This window comes from Panthera uncia, chromosome D4 (genome assembly GCF_023721935.1).
Source record: "Panthera uncia isolate 11264 chromosome D4, Puncia_PCG_1.0, whole genome shotgun sequence".
Lineage (NCBI taxonomy): Eukaryota > Metazoa > Chordata > Mammalia > Carnivora > Felidae > Panthera > Panthera uncia.
The window spans coordinates 59,479,603-59,493,628 of record NC_064807.1 but is presented as its reverse complement, the minus strand read 5'-3'; the positions used below and the strand labels follow the sequence as shown (position 1 = coordinate 59,493,628).

Here is a 14,026-nt window from a genome sequence, read left to right as displayed (position 1 = left end):
TTCCTTCCTTCCTTCCTTCCTTCCTTCCTTCCTTCCTTCCTTCCTTCCTTCTTTCCTTCCCCCTTCCTTCCATCCTTCCTACCTTCCTTCCTTCCTTCTTTCTTTGAGAGAGAGAGAGTGTGAAGGAGGAGCAGAGACAGAGGCAGAGAGAGAGCATCCCAAGCAGGCTCCACGATGTCAGCACAGAGCCCGATTCAGTGCTCAATCCCATGAACTGTGGCATCATGACCTGAGCCGAAATTAAAAGTCAGATGCTTAACTGACTGAGCCACCCAGGCACTCCGGGGCCCTGCCTTTCTAACAAGCTCCCAGGTGATGCCAATGTGCTGGTGCAGGGACTGTTTTGAGTAGTAAGTCTATAAAGGAGAAAAGGCGAAAGAGGATTTCAGCAGGGCAGGGAGAGTATTCCAGCCCGCAGGTAGGCACTAGCAAATGCTGGGTGAAGGGAACATACTTGTGAAGTTGAGATCAGCAAGTATCTTGATGTGGCTGGAGCCAGGGCATGAAGATGGATAGGAGGGGACAAACAGCCTGGAGCTTCAGCCCAAGGAGAGTGGAATTTCAGGTGCTGTAATGGAACGCATGGAAGGGTTTTTAAGAGGGGGCACGACATGATGGGACCTGTGTTTCAATGAGCCACTCTACTTGCAATGAGTGCTTGAGGACGGAAAGATAGAGGTCCTACCAGCAAGGGAGCAGCTACAACAATCCATTAGAAGACAAGACACAGGACTGACTCTGGGCAGATGGATGCAAGCAGGAGATTAGACACCAGAGACATTGAAAGGGCAAGATCAATTTCTTTAAAACAAAGCTGCAGGACTCTTTCCAGGCACTAACAATTCCTCAGCCAGTCCATGCCCTGGGACAACCACACAGAGCTGGTGGCAGATGTAAAATCAGGTGTGGGGCACCTGGGTGGCTCAGTCGGTTAAGCATCCGACTTTGGCTCAGGTCATGATCTCATGGTTGGTGAGTTCGAGCCCCACACCAGGTTCTGTGCCGACAGCTCAGAGCTTGAAGCCTGCTTCAGATTCTGTCTCCCTCTCTCTCTGTCCCCCCCTCCAACTCATGCTCTGTCTCTCTGTCTCTTTCAAAAATAAATAAGCATTAACAAATTAAAATATAAATAATAAAAATAAAATAAAATAAAATAAGGCGCATACAATTCCAATGAAGTCCCAACAGTACTCTTAGAAATGGGGCTCACCAACCACTTCTTCCAGTCCAACCACACAGTCTCCTTGGTGAGCCAGGCTTTTCCTGTCCTCGTACAGCAAGTGTCTGAGTCTGAGAATGGAAGTGACTCGGCCAAGCTCCCACAGCCGAGCCCAGAATCGAGGAATCTGACCACTAGGTTAGTGCTGTGCATTTTAGAGAACTTGCCCCAGCAGAGAAAATGAACACATTCAGCTGTAATCTGGTATCAGCCCACACTTGCAAATATTAAACAAGCAAAAACATTCCACTTCTCAGACTGGAAGTTTACATTCTAAAAGAAGGGGGGGGGGGAGACCCTGAAATGGAGCCATCTACTCCAGACAGTTAAACCTGAAGTAAAATTAGAAAATGTGTCACATGGAAAAACTCTGCAGTGAGAAATGGTTTCTGCCCCCCTCCCCCCCCCTTTTTTTTCTTGCTGTGGGAGAGTGAGTAATTTGGCATTTTAACTAGACAGGGGGAGAGGGCAGCTTTGGTCTCTGCTTTGTGCCAAATACACACAGTTGTTGGGCACAGTTCTGTATCCTGACTTGCAGACCGGGATGGAGTGAGGCATCTGCCTAGCAACCAGACGAACGGGGATGAGGGCCACTGAGTTCAATTCTTTTCCCCAAGTGCCACAGCATTTGGCCATCTGAACTCAGGCATCCTATAATATTCATGCTAACAGTGCTTTTAAGGGTTCACCTGCTCTAACCCCTTCACTTCTCGGATGGGAAGCCGAGGCCCATAAAGAGGCAGAGAGCTAAGACAAAAGAAGAACAGGGGAACATCAAAGCTGAGCCTTTGGGAAAGTTTCTTCCGTGCCTCCCCCACAGTTGCCATACTTGCCTCCTGAATCTAGGGGAACCCCTCCATGGCTGATGGTAACCTGAATGTACCAGGCTGCCATCAGGTTATTCGTTTAGTGAGCGTTGCCTGAGTACCTGCCAGGGGCCAGGCATGGAGCTAGGTACTGGGGGTACAGGGGATAGAATGTCCCCAGTTTAGACTTTTGAGGTGGCCCTCCCCCAGATTCCAGCTACTTTGGAGTTTGTGTGGTTTGAGGTCAGGCTATGAAGAGGAATATTCTGGGAGACGAAGCCAGAACACCACATCGGTGGGACATCCAGGGTCTCAAATGCCATGCTAAGAAGTGCTGTAATCCTTTTCTATGGCTGCTATAAGAGATCACCCCAAATTTAGTGACTTATATTAACAAAAGCTTATTATCTTACAGTTCTGTAGGTTAGAAGTCCAACACAGATCTTATTTGGATAAAAAGCAAGGTATCAACAGACTGTGCTCCTTTCTGGAAGCTTCAAGGGAAAATCCATTTCTTGCCTTCTCCAGCTTCTAGAAGCCACCTGTGTTCTTTGGCTCATAGCCCCTTCCTGCATCTTAACACCAGCAAAAAAAGCCGGTCAAGTTCTCACGTTGCATCTCTCTGCCCTCCTCTCCTGCCCACCCCCTTCCATTCTTAAGGACCCTTGTGATTACATTGGCCCATCTAGATAGTTGAGGATCCTCACCCTCTTTTAAGATCAACTGATTACCAAGCAGAATTCCATCTGCAGTCCGAGTTCTCCTATGCCATGTGACCTCATCTAGTCACAGGCTCTGGAGATTAGGACATAGACACCTTTGGAGGGCCATGACTGCCTACCACAGGTGGTCAGCATGGGAAGATGACAGAGGGTTTTCAGCACAGGTAACATAATCAGAGTTGGTTTTGCAGTGCTGCTCAAACTGTTAACGTGCATGTGAATCACCGGGGATCTTGTTAAAATGCAGATACTGATTTACTGGGCCTGTAGATGAGACTGGAGATGCTGCGTTTTTACCAACATCCCCCATGATGCTGATGCTGCCGGTACATCTGAGTAGCAAGAAGCCAGAAGGCTACTGTCGCCGCAGTTGGGGGGCGGTGCATTGTAGGGTGGAGGGAGACAGACCCGTGTGCTGAAAATAAAGACAAAAGAAGCCAACTGCTACGATGTACGGCTGGGAGGAGAGAAGCAGCTGGCTGACCCAACTTCAGATGGAGTTGTGTGTATGATGCCACTGACACTGCATGAACTTAGGTTCGGTTTGTCACCAGCTTTTGGGCTCTCTAGACTTCTATTCTAGAACGGTTATAACTTTCCAGCACCCAAAAGAATACCTTCATTTTTCTTCTGTGACATGCATGCTATCCCTGACATATCTGTTATATCCAGTCCCTGCTCTCATGCCCACTCTGGTCCCCACACCATCCATCGCAGCAGAGGGCTGCGGGTGGTCTTTCAGCAGGGCTGGAGGCACACACAGACTTCGCTATGGTCAAGGGTTCATAATGCTGGGTTTTCACTAAGATCTCCACAGTCCCAGGCTTTGAATGACTCATTCATTAATGTATTCAAATGCTCATTGTGTCCGTTTGGTGCCATGTCAGATGCTGAGGAAACATGGATAAATAAAATAGGGTTCCCACCCTCAGGGAACCCACAGACATGTGGGAGCAGGGAAGGAAGGAGGTATTGAATGGGTCCCCAATTACAGGCCCAAGGCTTACCTTGTTAGTCTTCATAGTAGGAATTATTGACCCAATTTACAGGTAGGGATGATAAGGGAAAGGGAGGTCACTCAATGGGAAGTAGCAGAGTTGAGATTTGAACTCAGGACCCAGGCTCCCAGAGCTCCTATGCCTGAGCTACACCCCCTGAAGGTCCCTCTGGGATCCAGTGCGAGCTCTGTCACTCACATGTGTTGCAACCACAGACAGGTACTTTCGTCTCTGGGAGTCGGGATTACCACCTCTGAAAGGGGGCCCTTGGACTGCGTGGTTTGTTCTCAACCCTGGCTGCACCCTTGAATCACACCAGGAGCTTTTCAAACCCACCAATGACTAGACTTCACCCCAGGGGAATTCAGAATCCTGGAAGTGGGGAAGGCTGGGCATCACATCATTCTGAAACTCCAAGTGATTCTAAGGTGCAGCCAGGGTTGAGAACCACCAAGGTCCTTCAACATGACCTCTGGAACTCCAATTTCCTGAAGAATCCTCTTCTCTTCCAGCCCTTACAAGGCATGTGCAAAATGAATGAATGAAGCAGGAGGGGAAAAGGGAGGAAGGATTCCCGACTCCATTCAACTAAGGACGATATGAGGCAGTAATGCAGCACTGTCTTCTTACCTGCTGTCCTTTTCTCCTTTTGGATTAGAGAAACAGCAGCAGCAGATAAAGGAGGGGTGAGCCAGTCTTGTGTGTTGCTGCGGGAAGTGCAAATTACTATCACCTTCCCAAAGAATGCAACAGAAGCTTTCAAAATGGGCATGCATTGGGCCAACAATTTGTTTTAGGAATTTATGTTCGGAAATAACTGCAGAAAAGGTCAAATCCAGAGCTACAAGAGTAGGGTCATCATGATAGTGTTTATAACAGTGAACAGCCAGAAATAGTCTGAAGGCATATAAGGGGGCTAGTTTAATTATGGGGCATACGTACAATGAAATATTATTTAAATTACAAAGGATGTTAGGAAATAATATTTAGTGTCCCAGAGGAAGTGTTTAGATGATTACTAAGGAAAAAAATGCCGAGCAACACAACACAATGTTGACAGAATGATCTATTCTTTTTATAATGTATGTGCATATTTCAGCAAATTACTTTGAAAAACTGTCCACCAAATGCCAGCAGCATCTGTCTCTGAGTCGTGAGATAATATGTGACATTTATGAACTCTTTTCACCCCCTAGGTTTTTACAATGACTATTTTTTTTACTCTCAATTTTTTTGTTAACATTATTGAAAAAATAAGTCTCCTCTTTCAAAGGCTGCTTCCCTCCCCCTGCCTGCCCCATCTTCTGGTGGAAATAGACACCCCTACTTTGGAGTGCTGAGGCTTGCTTGCACCTCCATTAGGACACACAGGATCAGTTCCCCAGCATTTAAGCCAGCTGTTGCTGCACACTGGTCTCTACTACTGAACCAGTAGTCAGTTCTGCTGAGTCCCTCTAGGACGGGTGCTCAGTCCAATGCATCTTTTTAGTCACCCACCACCCACCCCAGAGGGTCTCAGAGAGAGCAGGCGGCCAGGAAATACGGGAAGAAGACAGAAATCTATATATCTACAAATGTATATATCTCTATAGTAGCCAGAACACAGAACAGGGAAGTTTTTCAAAGACTTTAGCAGATGTTTGCTTTGTGAAAAGACTAGTTGAAAAAGCCCTCCTGGGGGCGCCTGGGTGGCTTGGTCAGTTAAACGTCCGACTTTGGCTCAGGTCATGATCTCACAGTCTGTGAGTTCGAGCCCCGCGTCGGGCTCTGTGCTGACAGCTCAGAGCCTGGAGCCTGTTTCAGATTCTGTGTCTCCCTCTCCCTCTGTCCCTCCCCTGTTCATGCTCTGTCTCTCTCTGTCTCAAAAATAAAATTAAAAAACGTAAAAAAAAAAAAAAGAAAAAGCCCCCCTGGTGGTAGATGGGGCTTTTAAGCTGGGCCCCATTTGAGTGCCTCAGTGATGGAAGGATGACTCCTGGAGAGGCTTAAGGCAGGGCTACTCCCTGCACACCAGACTCTAGCTAAGCTCCTCCAAACCCAGGAAGAGGCCCCCTAATACCTGAACTCAGGGATCCTGCTCATTTGAGGGAGATATGCGGACCCTCAGAACAGATTTCTTCCCTGTCCAATCTTAAGTCATCCATGCCATGCAACAAGTGCAAAAATGAACTGGGTTGGATAAAACTGGTTCGGTTTGGGTTGGCTTGGGTTGGGTTGGGTTGAGGTGGGTTGTACTAGATTAGGTTGCATTGAGTTAAATTGAGTTCTGATGGGGATAAGGGGTGGGCTGCACTCATTAGGTGACCCCAGCCTCATAACTCCCTCATTAAATCTTGCCCAATAATAGGTCTGGACCTTCTCCCAGGTTCTGCTCTAACCATAGACTTTTTCTCTCTTGAGTTGGGATGGAACAGAGGAAGGTGGTCAGCCAGCAAACCTGCTCCTCCCAACGCCTCTGATGCATCTCAGCTCCTCTGGGCTCTGTGTTGACAGCAGCAGCTCAGGCTCCATGATCTGCTGCTCTGACTTTGAAGCCTTATTTGCCATCCATTCTCCTTATTGCACATTAGCATCTTCAACTGAATCTCACTGTAAGATTTCTTCCTCTTTGATAACCCTCACCTGCTCACCACCTCGCCAACACTCCCAGTATCCAATCGTATCATGAAAAACCTGGGTGATAAATCAGTCTGTACTAAAAAATGTATGGCTTAGTGAACGAGACAGGGGTGACTTCCTTTACCAGATTTTAAAATATATTACGAAGCAACAATTATCAGGGCTCCTGGATGGCTAGGTCGGTGGAGCCTCCGACTCTTGACTCAGCTCAAGTCATGATCTCACAGTTTGTTGGGCTCCACACTGACAGCGCAGAACCTGCTTGGGATTCTCTCTCTCTCTCTCTCTCTCTCTCTTTCTCTCTCTCTCTCTCTCTCTCTTTGCCCCTGCCCCCAAAATAAATAAACATTTTTTAAAGCAATGATCATGAAGACCATGTGGGATTTAAAAAACACGCACATGCATAGGTACAGGGAAGTGACCAAAGTAGAGGTTTGAGAAAAATTTTTTGACCATTAAAGAAACAAACGTATATGACCACAACCAGAAGTAACATGATAATTGGTTAATAGCTCACATCTTAATTAGTGTTTTGGAGAATCCTGAGTACCATTTTGAAAAAAAAAAAAAACAAAAAACAACTGACCAGATTATACCCTATGTAATCTATGTAATTTACCTAATTTATGGTCCGTTTTAAGTAGGTCAAGCTATAGACATTAAAGGAAACTTTGAAAACAAACTCATATATTTAGCTAGCAGAGAAAAGATAAGTGTACAACTCTGGACAAAATGGAGGCCACTAGGAATAAGATGAGTGGGGATAAACAGGAAAACAAGTTGTTTATGCAATTAGATGTAATGAAAATAAAGAGCAAAGTAACATAAGCATAAATTCCTAACTAGTTATTAAAGTCACTAAAGGAGAAAAACCTAAAAGCCCCATAATGTACCCTCGTTACTCAGCCATGGTCACCCCCAGAGTTGGCAGAGCTGTGGAAGAATCGAGATGAATGACAATCCACAGATGATATGGTAAATTGGCGCGTTCTCTCCAGACCACAACCTGGACCTACCCATTCACTCCCTCTTTGATTCACTGAAAGGGTTTTCTGAATGCTTGCTCAGGCATTCTGGGATTCAGAGTTGGAAAGACCTAGTCCTGCCTCTTGGAGCTTCCCATGTAGCATGGGAGGCAAACGAATCATCAGTGGTCACGGTCCGGTCTGAGAAGCCCTGGGACCAAGGGACGAGTGGATAAACAGTGTCAGCCCAAAGGAAAAACACCCAACATGCCAGGCAGAGGAGGGCTTCCCAGAGAGGATGCTTAAAGGGTGAATGGGGGGTTGCCAGGTGGACAGGAAGAAAGGCATTCTCTCAAAGAGTGACCAGCCTATGCAGAGATGCAGAGGTGAGACATCGCATGTCTCATTCTGCAAGCTACCGGTGGTTTGGAGTGAGCCCAAGTCAAGAGGGGCTCTGTGTGGCTGGAGACCAGGAAGCCACAAAGGGCCCTCTGCGGCAAGGAGCATGACCCCCATCTTAGGTAGAGTGAGAATCCAGTGAGAGCAATTAAAGGAGGAAGGAAAATGATTAAATTTGTATCTAAGAGAGATCTATCTAAATATGTAAGAAACGTGCAACTACTTCTGTTCTTTGATGGGAAAGTAAGTCTGGGGTAATCTAGTCAAAAATAATAATAATAACCTAAAAAGAAAACAAAGATCATTTGTCAGAAGATGGTCCCAGCAGCTCTGTTTATAATAATGACAAAAGAGCCAAAGTCCAAGTGGCCAACCGTGGACAAATGAGGCATGACCCACACCCTCAAGGTGCTCCCATGGTAAAGAGAGAGAAATAAACATACTGACAGTACAGGGGGACAATGCTGGTGCTGGAAGAGAGAGATGAGGGAATGGGGAGTTGATGAGAAAGCTTGGCCAGAGAGATGCCTCTTCCAGAGCGCCATTTAAGCTGGGAGGTAGAATTAGGCCTTAAAGAGAGACAGAAGGTAAGAAAGTATACTCCAGACAGGGAGATTAGTTCACATCATGTGCAAAGCTGAAGAGACTACAAAATCCCAGCACTGCATGGGAAGCTGTGGCTGGTTCAGTGTGCCAGGAGCTTTCAGCCTGCACTCTGCTGTAAAACACACGCACGGCACAGGATGTTACCGCAGGAATTCCCCACTTTATACAAACTGGTTGGTAAACCAACAAGTTTACCCAGTAATTAAAACACTATAATCATTTATATTCATTGTAATTTCTAATGGCACGTCAGCAACAGTAGCTCACTACAGGCCAGGGCACAGGTAAGGCAGAGGCCAGAGATGGGGGGTCTCAGGTGTGATTCCTACCCGCTTTGCTCTCCTTCAGGAAAGCATATCAGATGGCCATGAGCAAGAGTGAGATGATCTGAGGAAAAACCCAAACTGGCTCTGATTAGCATTCAGATTTGCCCCAAAGAAGATTTACAAATGGTCAAAAAGCACATGAAAAGATGCTCAATATCATTAGTCATCAGGGAAATGCAAATCAAAACAATGAGGGACCACTTCATACCTACTAAGATGACTGTAATTATAAAAAGTGTTGGCAAGGATGTGAAAAAAATCAGAGCCTTTGTACACTGCTGGTGGGAATGTGAAGTGGTACAGCCACTGTGGAAAGGAGTTTGGGAATTTCTAAAAAAAAAAAAAAAAATCTAAGCATGTACTTACCCTGTGACCCAGCAGTTCTGCTAAGTATATATACCCAAATTAATGAAAAGAAGTACTCAAATACTTGTATCAAATGTTCATAACAGCGCTATTCACAAGAGCTAAAAGGAGGAAACAAATCAACATCCCCATCAACGAAAGAATGGATAAACGAATTGTAGTATATCTATTCAGTGGAATATTACTCAGCCATTAAAAGGAATGAAGTACTGACACTTGCTAAAAAATGGATGAATCTCAAAAACGTTAAGCTAAGTGAAAGAAGCCAGACACAAAAGGCACATACTTTATGATGCCATTTACATGAAAGATCCAGAATAGGTAAATCCATAGAGACAGAGAGCAGTTTAGTGGTTCCCAGGGGCTAATAGGATGAGGATGGGGGCCATGGGGAGTGACCACTTCATGGAAATAATGTTTTTCACTCTTTGGAGAGATGAACATGCTTTGGAACCAGACAGAAGTGACAGCTGTACAACAGTTTGAATGGACCGACTGCCACTGAATTGTACACGTGAAAATGGCTAGTTTTGTTATGTGAATTTTACCTCAATAAAAAAGTCAACCAGGATAACCAGATGTCCGATAAATATATGAAAAGGTAATCAACTTAAATATCAGGAAAATATAAATTAAGACTATAGTAAGGGGTATCTGGGTGGTTCAGTGGACTTTTATCTGACTTTTGATTTCGGCTCAGGTCATGATCTTGTGGTTCATGAGTTCAAGCTCCACACTGGGCTCTGTGCTGACGGCGTGGAGCCTGCTTGGGATTCTCTCTCTGACCTTCTCTCTCTGCCCCTCCCACATGCTCTCTCTCTCTACCTCAAAATAAGTAAGTGGAATTGAAATAAAATCTTTTTTTTAAAAAAACACTACAGTAAGATTCTACTATGTACTCATTAGAAGGGCTGAAATTCAGCCCAGTGACAAGATCAAGTGCTGGTGAGGATTTGAAGAAATGGGGACTCTTATACCCAGTGGGTGACCATGCACCTCAGTACCACCATATGTAAGATGGTCTGGCACTGTGTGTTCAGTTGAAGGATGAACACACCCTGTCACCCAGCACCCCACTCCTAGACACAGAACCAACAGGGGTATGTGCACATGTGCACCAAGAGACATGTACAAGAATGTTCGCAAACCCACCACTGTCTCTGCCAAAATGGAAACAACCCAAATATTGGAGACAAATGAATAGATGATGTACAGTATGTTAATACAGTAGAAAATTATACAGCAACAAAGATGAATTAACTACAGCCACACACAACAGTATAGACAAATCTGAAAACTGAATATCCAGTGAAATAAGCCATGTATAAAGTTCAAATTCAAGTGGAACTGTAGAATCTGGGGATACATGCTTAGGTACTAAAGTTATTTCTAAAGAATAAGGAAGCAATCACCATAAAAGTCAAGGTGATGGTTACCTCTGAGGGCAAGGAGGGAACAGTCACATCCAAGGGGCACAAGCTTCTGGGGCTCTCCTATTCTTGATCCGGGTTATGTGGCTGTTTGCTCTGTGATAAACACTTGGGCTGTAATTTTTGTGTGCACTTTTCTGAATGGATATTATATTTCACAATAAAACAGTATAAAGAAAAGTAAATAATTTGCACATATCAGGATTTTATTAACAGGAACAAATACCTTGTGAAACCGCTGCCCTTGTCCCCTAAAACCACCTTCTTATCTGCTAAAATAGCAGGTGTTCCAATGACACTGTAACTTTACTAGCTCAGCCATGACACACGAGGGGCACGAGGATCGGTGTAGGGGATAGGGTCCCATTGACAGGGATCTCTTCAAACAGGGCAGGCCAGGAAAAACCCTCTAGAGTTGAGAAGCCTTGAGACTTTGGACCTCGGTTTCCTTATCTGGAGCACAAAGATAACAGTCCCAGTCCCTGCCTCCTGGAGCACTTTTGAAGATTGGATGAATGTAACCCAGACATGCCCACACCTCTGCCTGAGCATATAAAGTGATTTGCTTATAACTGTTGGCCTTATTAAACAGCATGCAAAACTGGGCTTGCAGGAGGATATCTTACATGTCTAAGAGTTTCTGCAGAGGCCCAGAGGGACACTGAATACCCATCAGTTGCAGATGGCCCTCTCGTGGCCCTTTCCAGCTCGTGGCGGTTTCCTGCCACTCCCTTTTAACGCTTTCGATGGGAACAGGGTTTCCTCTGTGTTGTTTCTAACAACTGACTTGACATCAAGGGGAGCCTTCAAACACAGGAGGAGAAAGAAACACCAAAGTCTCTTTGCCCAGAATCTTCTTCCTTTTGGAGGCAGGGGTTGCAGCAAAATTCACGAAAGCCCATGAAATACAGGCCGCCCTCTACCGCTGAGCTGGCAGTGCCCTATATCACATGGGAAATTGCAGCGTTTCGACATGGGGCATGGCGCTGAGAAGCCAGAACTGTGCTCCCTCTGCCCTCTGATCTACAAGAAATGCTAGCCTGGATGTTCCGGTGGGAAAAGTGGCCAGAGGCCAAGGAGACAATGGTCTAGGTTGTCCCAGGCTTTCTCTGGCATACAAAGAGTTAACCCAGGCCACCCCCTCAATCCTCAGTGTCCTTCAAAGGGAGAGAGGTTGCTGCCCCTTCTCCTCAGACACGTATTCTGTCCAGGCTGTGTACTGATCTCCTAAATCCAGGACGGGTGGGACCCTTTGGAGAACACAGTTCTGCAAACTCGGCATGGAGAAAGGGCTGAGGGTGGAAGGACGGGAGCCTAGGATCTGGGCTCCAGTCCTGCCTTTTGGACAGGCCACTTCCGAAGCCTCCTCATCATCAGTGTCCTCTGTAAAAACTGCCTGCATTGCTTTCTAACAGCTATTGCAAGGACCGACCCATAGTTTCTATCGCTTATTTTGTGCCTAGTATGTGCCACAGTGTGGAAAGCGTATTACCTCTAAGACCTCTTTTAATCTTCACAGCATCCCTATGAGGAAAGGTGGTCTAATTATTCCCGGTTTTTGGGGTGAGGAAACTGAGGCACGAAGAGGTGAAATCCATTGCCCGAGGTCACCTAACTCAGCCACGCTTCAAGCCCAGGCAGCCTGAACACAACTTAACCAAAATCTGTTTTAACTCAGACCCTACTAGTCATCCACCCTGCTCTGGGTCCTAGTGAGGAAAGTGAGGCTTGTGGAACAGAAGGGGACCAGATCCCCTGGCTCCCCGCCGGTAGTTCTTCTCATCACCCTGGGCGCCACTGCCCACCATGGATGGGACTCCTTCAGCTAACTCAGGGGTAAGTTAGGCATCGAGGCGATTCAGTCCCGTTATTTCTTGCGCGGCAAAGGCGCCAGGTGTCTCTGCTAGCGATCACGCGGCCGCACCTGTGTGCAGAGCGGGCACCAGACCTGTCCTTACAATGAGCCAGCCGGCACGCAGGACCTGAGCGCGGGCTCCGGGTGAGCTAGAGCTAACTGTTCCCTCGGAGCCGCTGGCGCTGCCCCCGTACTTCCAAAGTCCCTCTGTGCCCACGACTGCAGGGGCCGCGCCCTAGCTGCACAGCGTCCAGACCGCGCGCCACCCGCCCGACGGGTCAGGGACCCCGGTTCGCCCCTCGCATCCCCTTCACCGCCCGGGGAAGCGGCGCCGGGAGCGCCAGTGCGCACAGAGCGGCGAGGACTCCCTTTTATGTCCAGGAATGAGCGCGCACCGCAGGCACGCCCGCCGCCAAAAACCAACTTCCCCGGGGCGCGCGGAGGCAGCCGGGGCCACCCCCGGGCCGGGTCGCTTACCTGTCGCGGAGCGGGTCCGGGTGACAGCGGGGAGAAGCGCGGAGACCGAAAGCAGCAACAGCAGGCGCCAGCACCGTCCGTTCCTCCTGCAAGAAGTGGGGGGCAAGAAGGTGAGGCGGGCGGGAGGGGCGAGGGCCCGGGGCGCGGGGAAGCGAGTCCTACCTTGGCGCCATCTCGCAGGCCCGCCGAACCCCCCGAAGGCACCGTGCGCCCGGCTGAGCGCTGGCCGCCGCTCGCCCTTCCTGCAGCGAACAAAGGCGGCGCTGGGCAGCGGCGGCGGCGGCGGCGGGCAGGCTCCCGGCTCCCGGCCCGCGCCCTGAGTCACCCGCGCTCTGAAACCCGACTCCGCCGCGCCCTGCGCTCGCTCGCGAGCCGCGCCGCGCCCACCTAGGCCGGCGGCGCCGCACTCACGCCCCGGGGGTCCCGGCCGCCGCTGCCGTCCCCACGCCCCTTTCCCCCTTCGACGGACGCGCGCTCCCGGCCGCGGCCGCCACCCCGGGCCGCCTTATGTAACCTTCGAGAAAAGCCTCGTGCCCGCGCCCGTCTGGGTCAGCGGGACTCCTTCCCTCCCGCCCTAACGTCTGTCCCGGTCTGAGCTGCCCCGCGGCCAAAGCACTCTCCTTTCATGGACCAATGGGATTCTCTCAACAGCCCAGGGAGGCTGGAGTCACTGTGATTTCCTTAAATGACAAATGAAGAAACTGAGGCTCAGAGAGGCCGGGCGAATATACAAGGGCACACAGAAGGACTGAGCTCCTAACTGCTGTGCCTACCCTGCACGCCTGACACACGAACCCCACGTGAATGCCCAGAAATGGCCCCGTGATATATACAAATCCATGCCGCAAAGATAACCCTAATAAAAAATTGAACGTATCTGGCATTTCCAAGGTTTTCCGCTGTATAACTTGCCTGCCCCACCCCCCTACTCCCAGCATGGGAATGTAAGTTTCAGGAGGGCAAGAAGATAACATTTGTTTTGTTAGCTGGCTAAAACAATACCTGGTGGTAGAAATGCAAATAAACATTGGGTGCATGAAGGTGAGAGTCTGAGGTGAGACACCTCTCCAGGCACGATGATGATGTGGGAGAGGGGAAGCAGTCTCAGCCATCCCTGGTATGTGTGACTATCCCACGGGGAAAGGGCTTAGCACAGGGTCTGGCACTGGCCAACCCCCCACACGGTGGCTCTTTATTATGATTACCAGGCACCACAGAGTAAGGTTTTGGGGTGGGAG

General features: G+C 48.3%; 1 protein-coding gene across 1 annotated transcript in view; it reads right to left on the bottom strand.

The window, feature by feature from the left end:
* COL15A1 (collagen type XV alpha 1 chain) overlaps nt 1–13,660 on the bottom strand; it is a 110,662-nt gene extending 97,002 nt beyond the window's left edge. Inside the window, exons 1-2 of the mRNA XM_049627200.1 lie at nt 12,951–13,660; nt 12,789–12,874 (exon numbers count right to left, since the gene is read on the bottom strand). Coding sequence (XP_049483157.1) covers nt 12,789–12,874; nt 12,951–12,961 — 97 coding nt within the window. The 5' untranslated portion in view covers nt 12,962–13,660. The remainder of the gene's footprint in view (nt 1–12,788; nt 12,875–12,950) is intronic.
* Between the last annotated feature and the right edge of the window lie 366 nt (nt 13,661–14,026).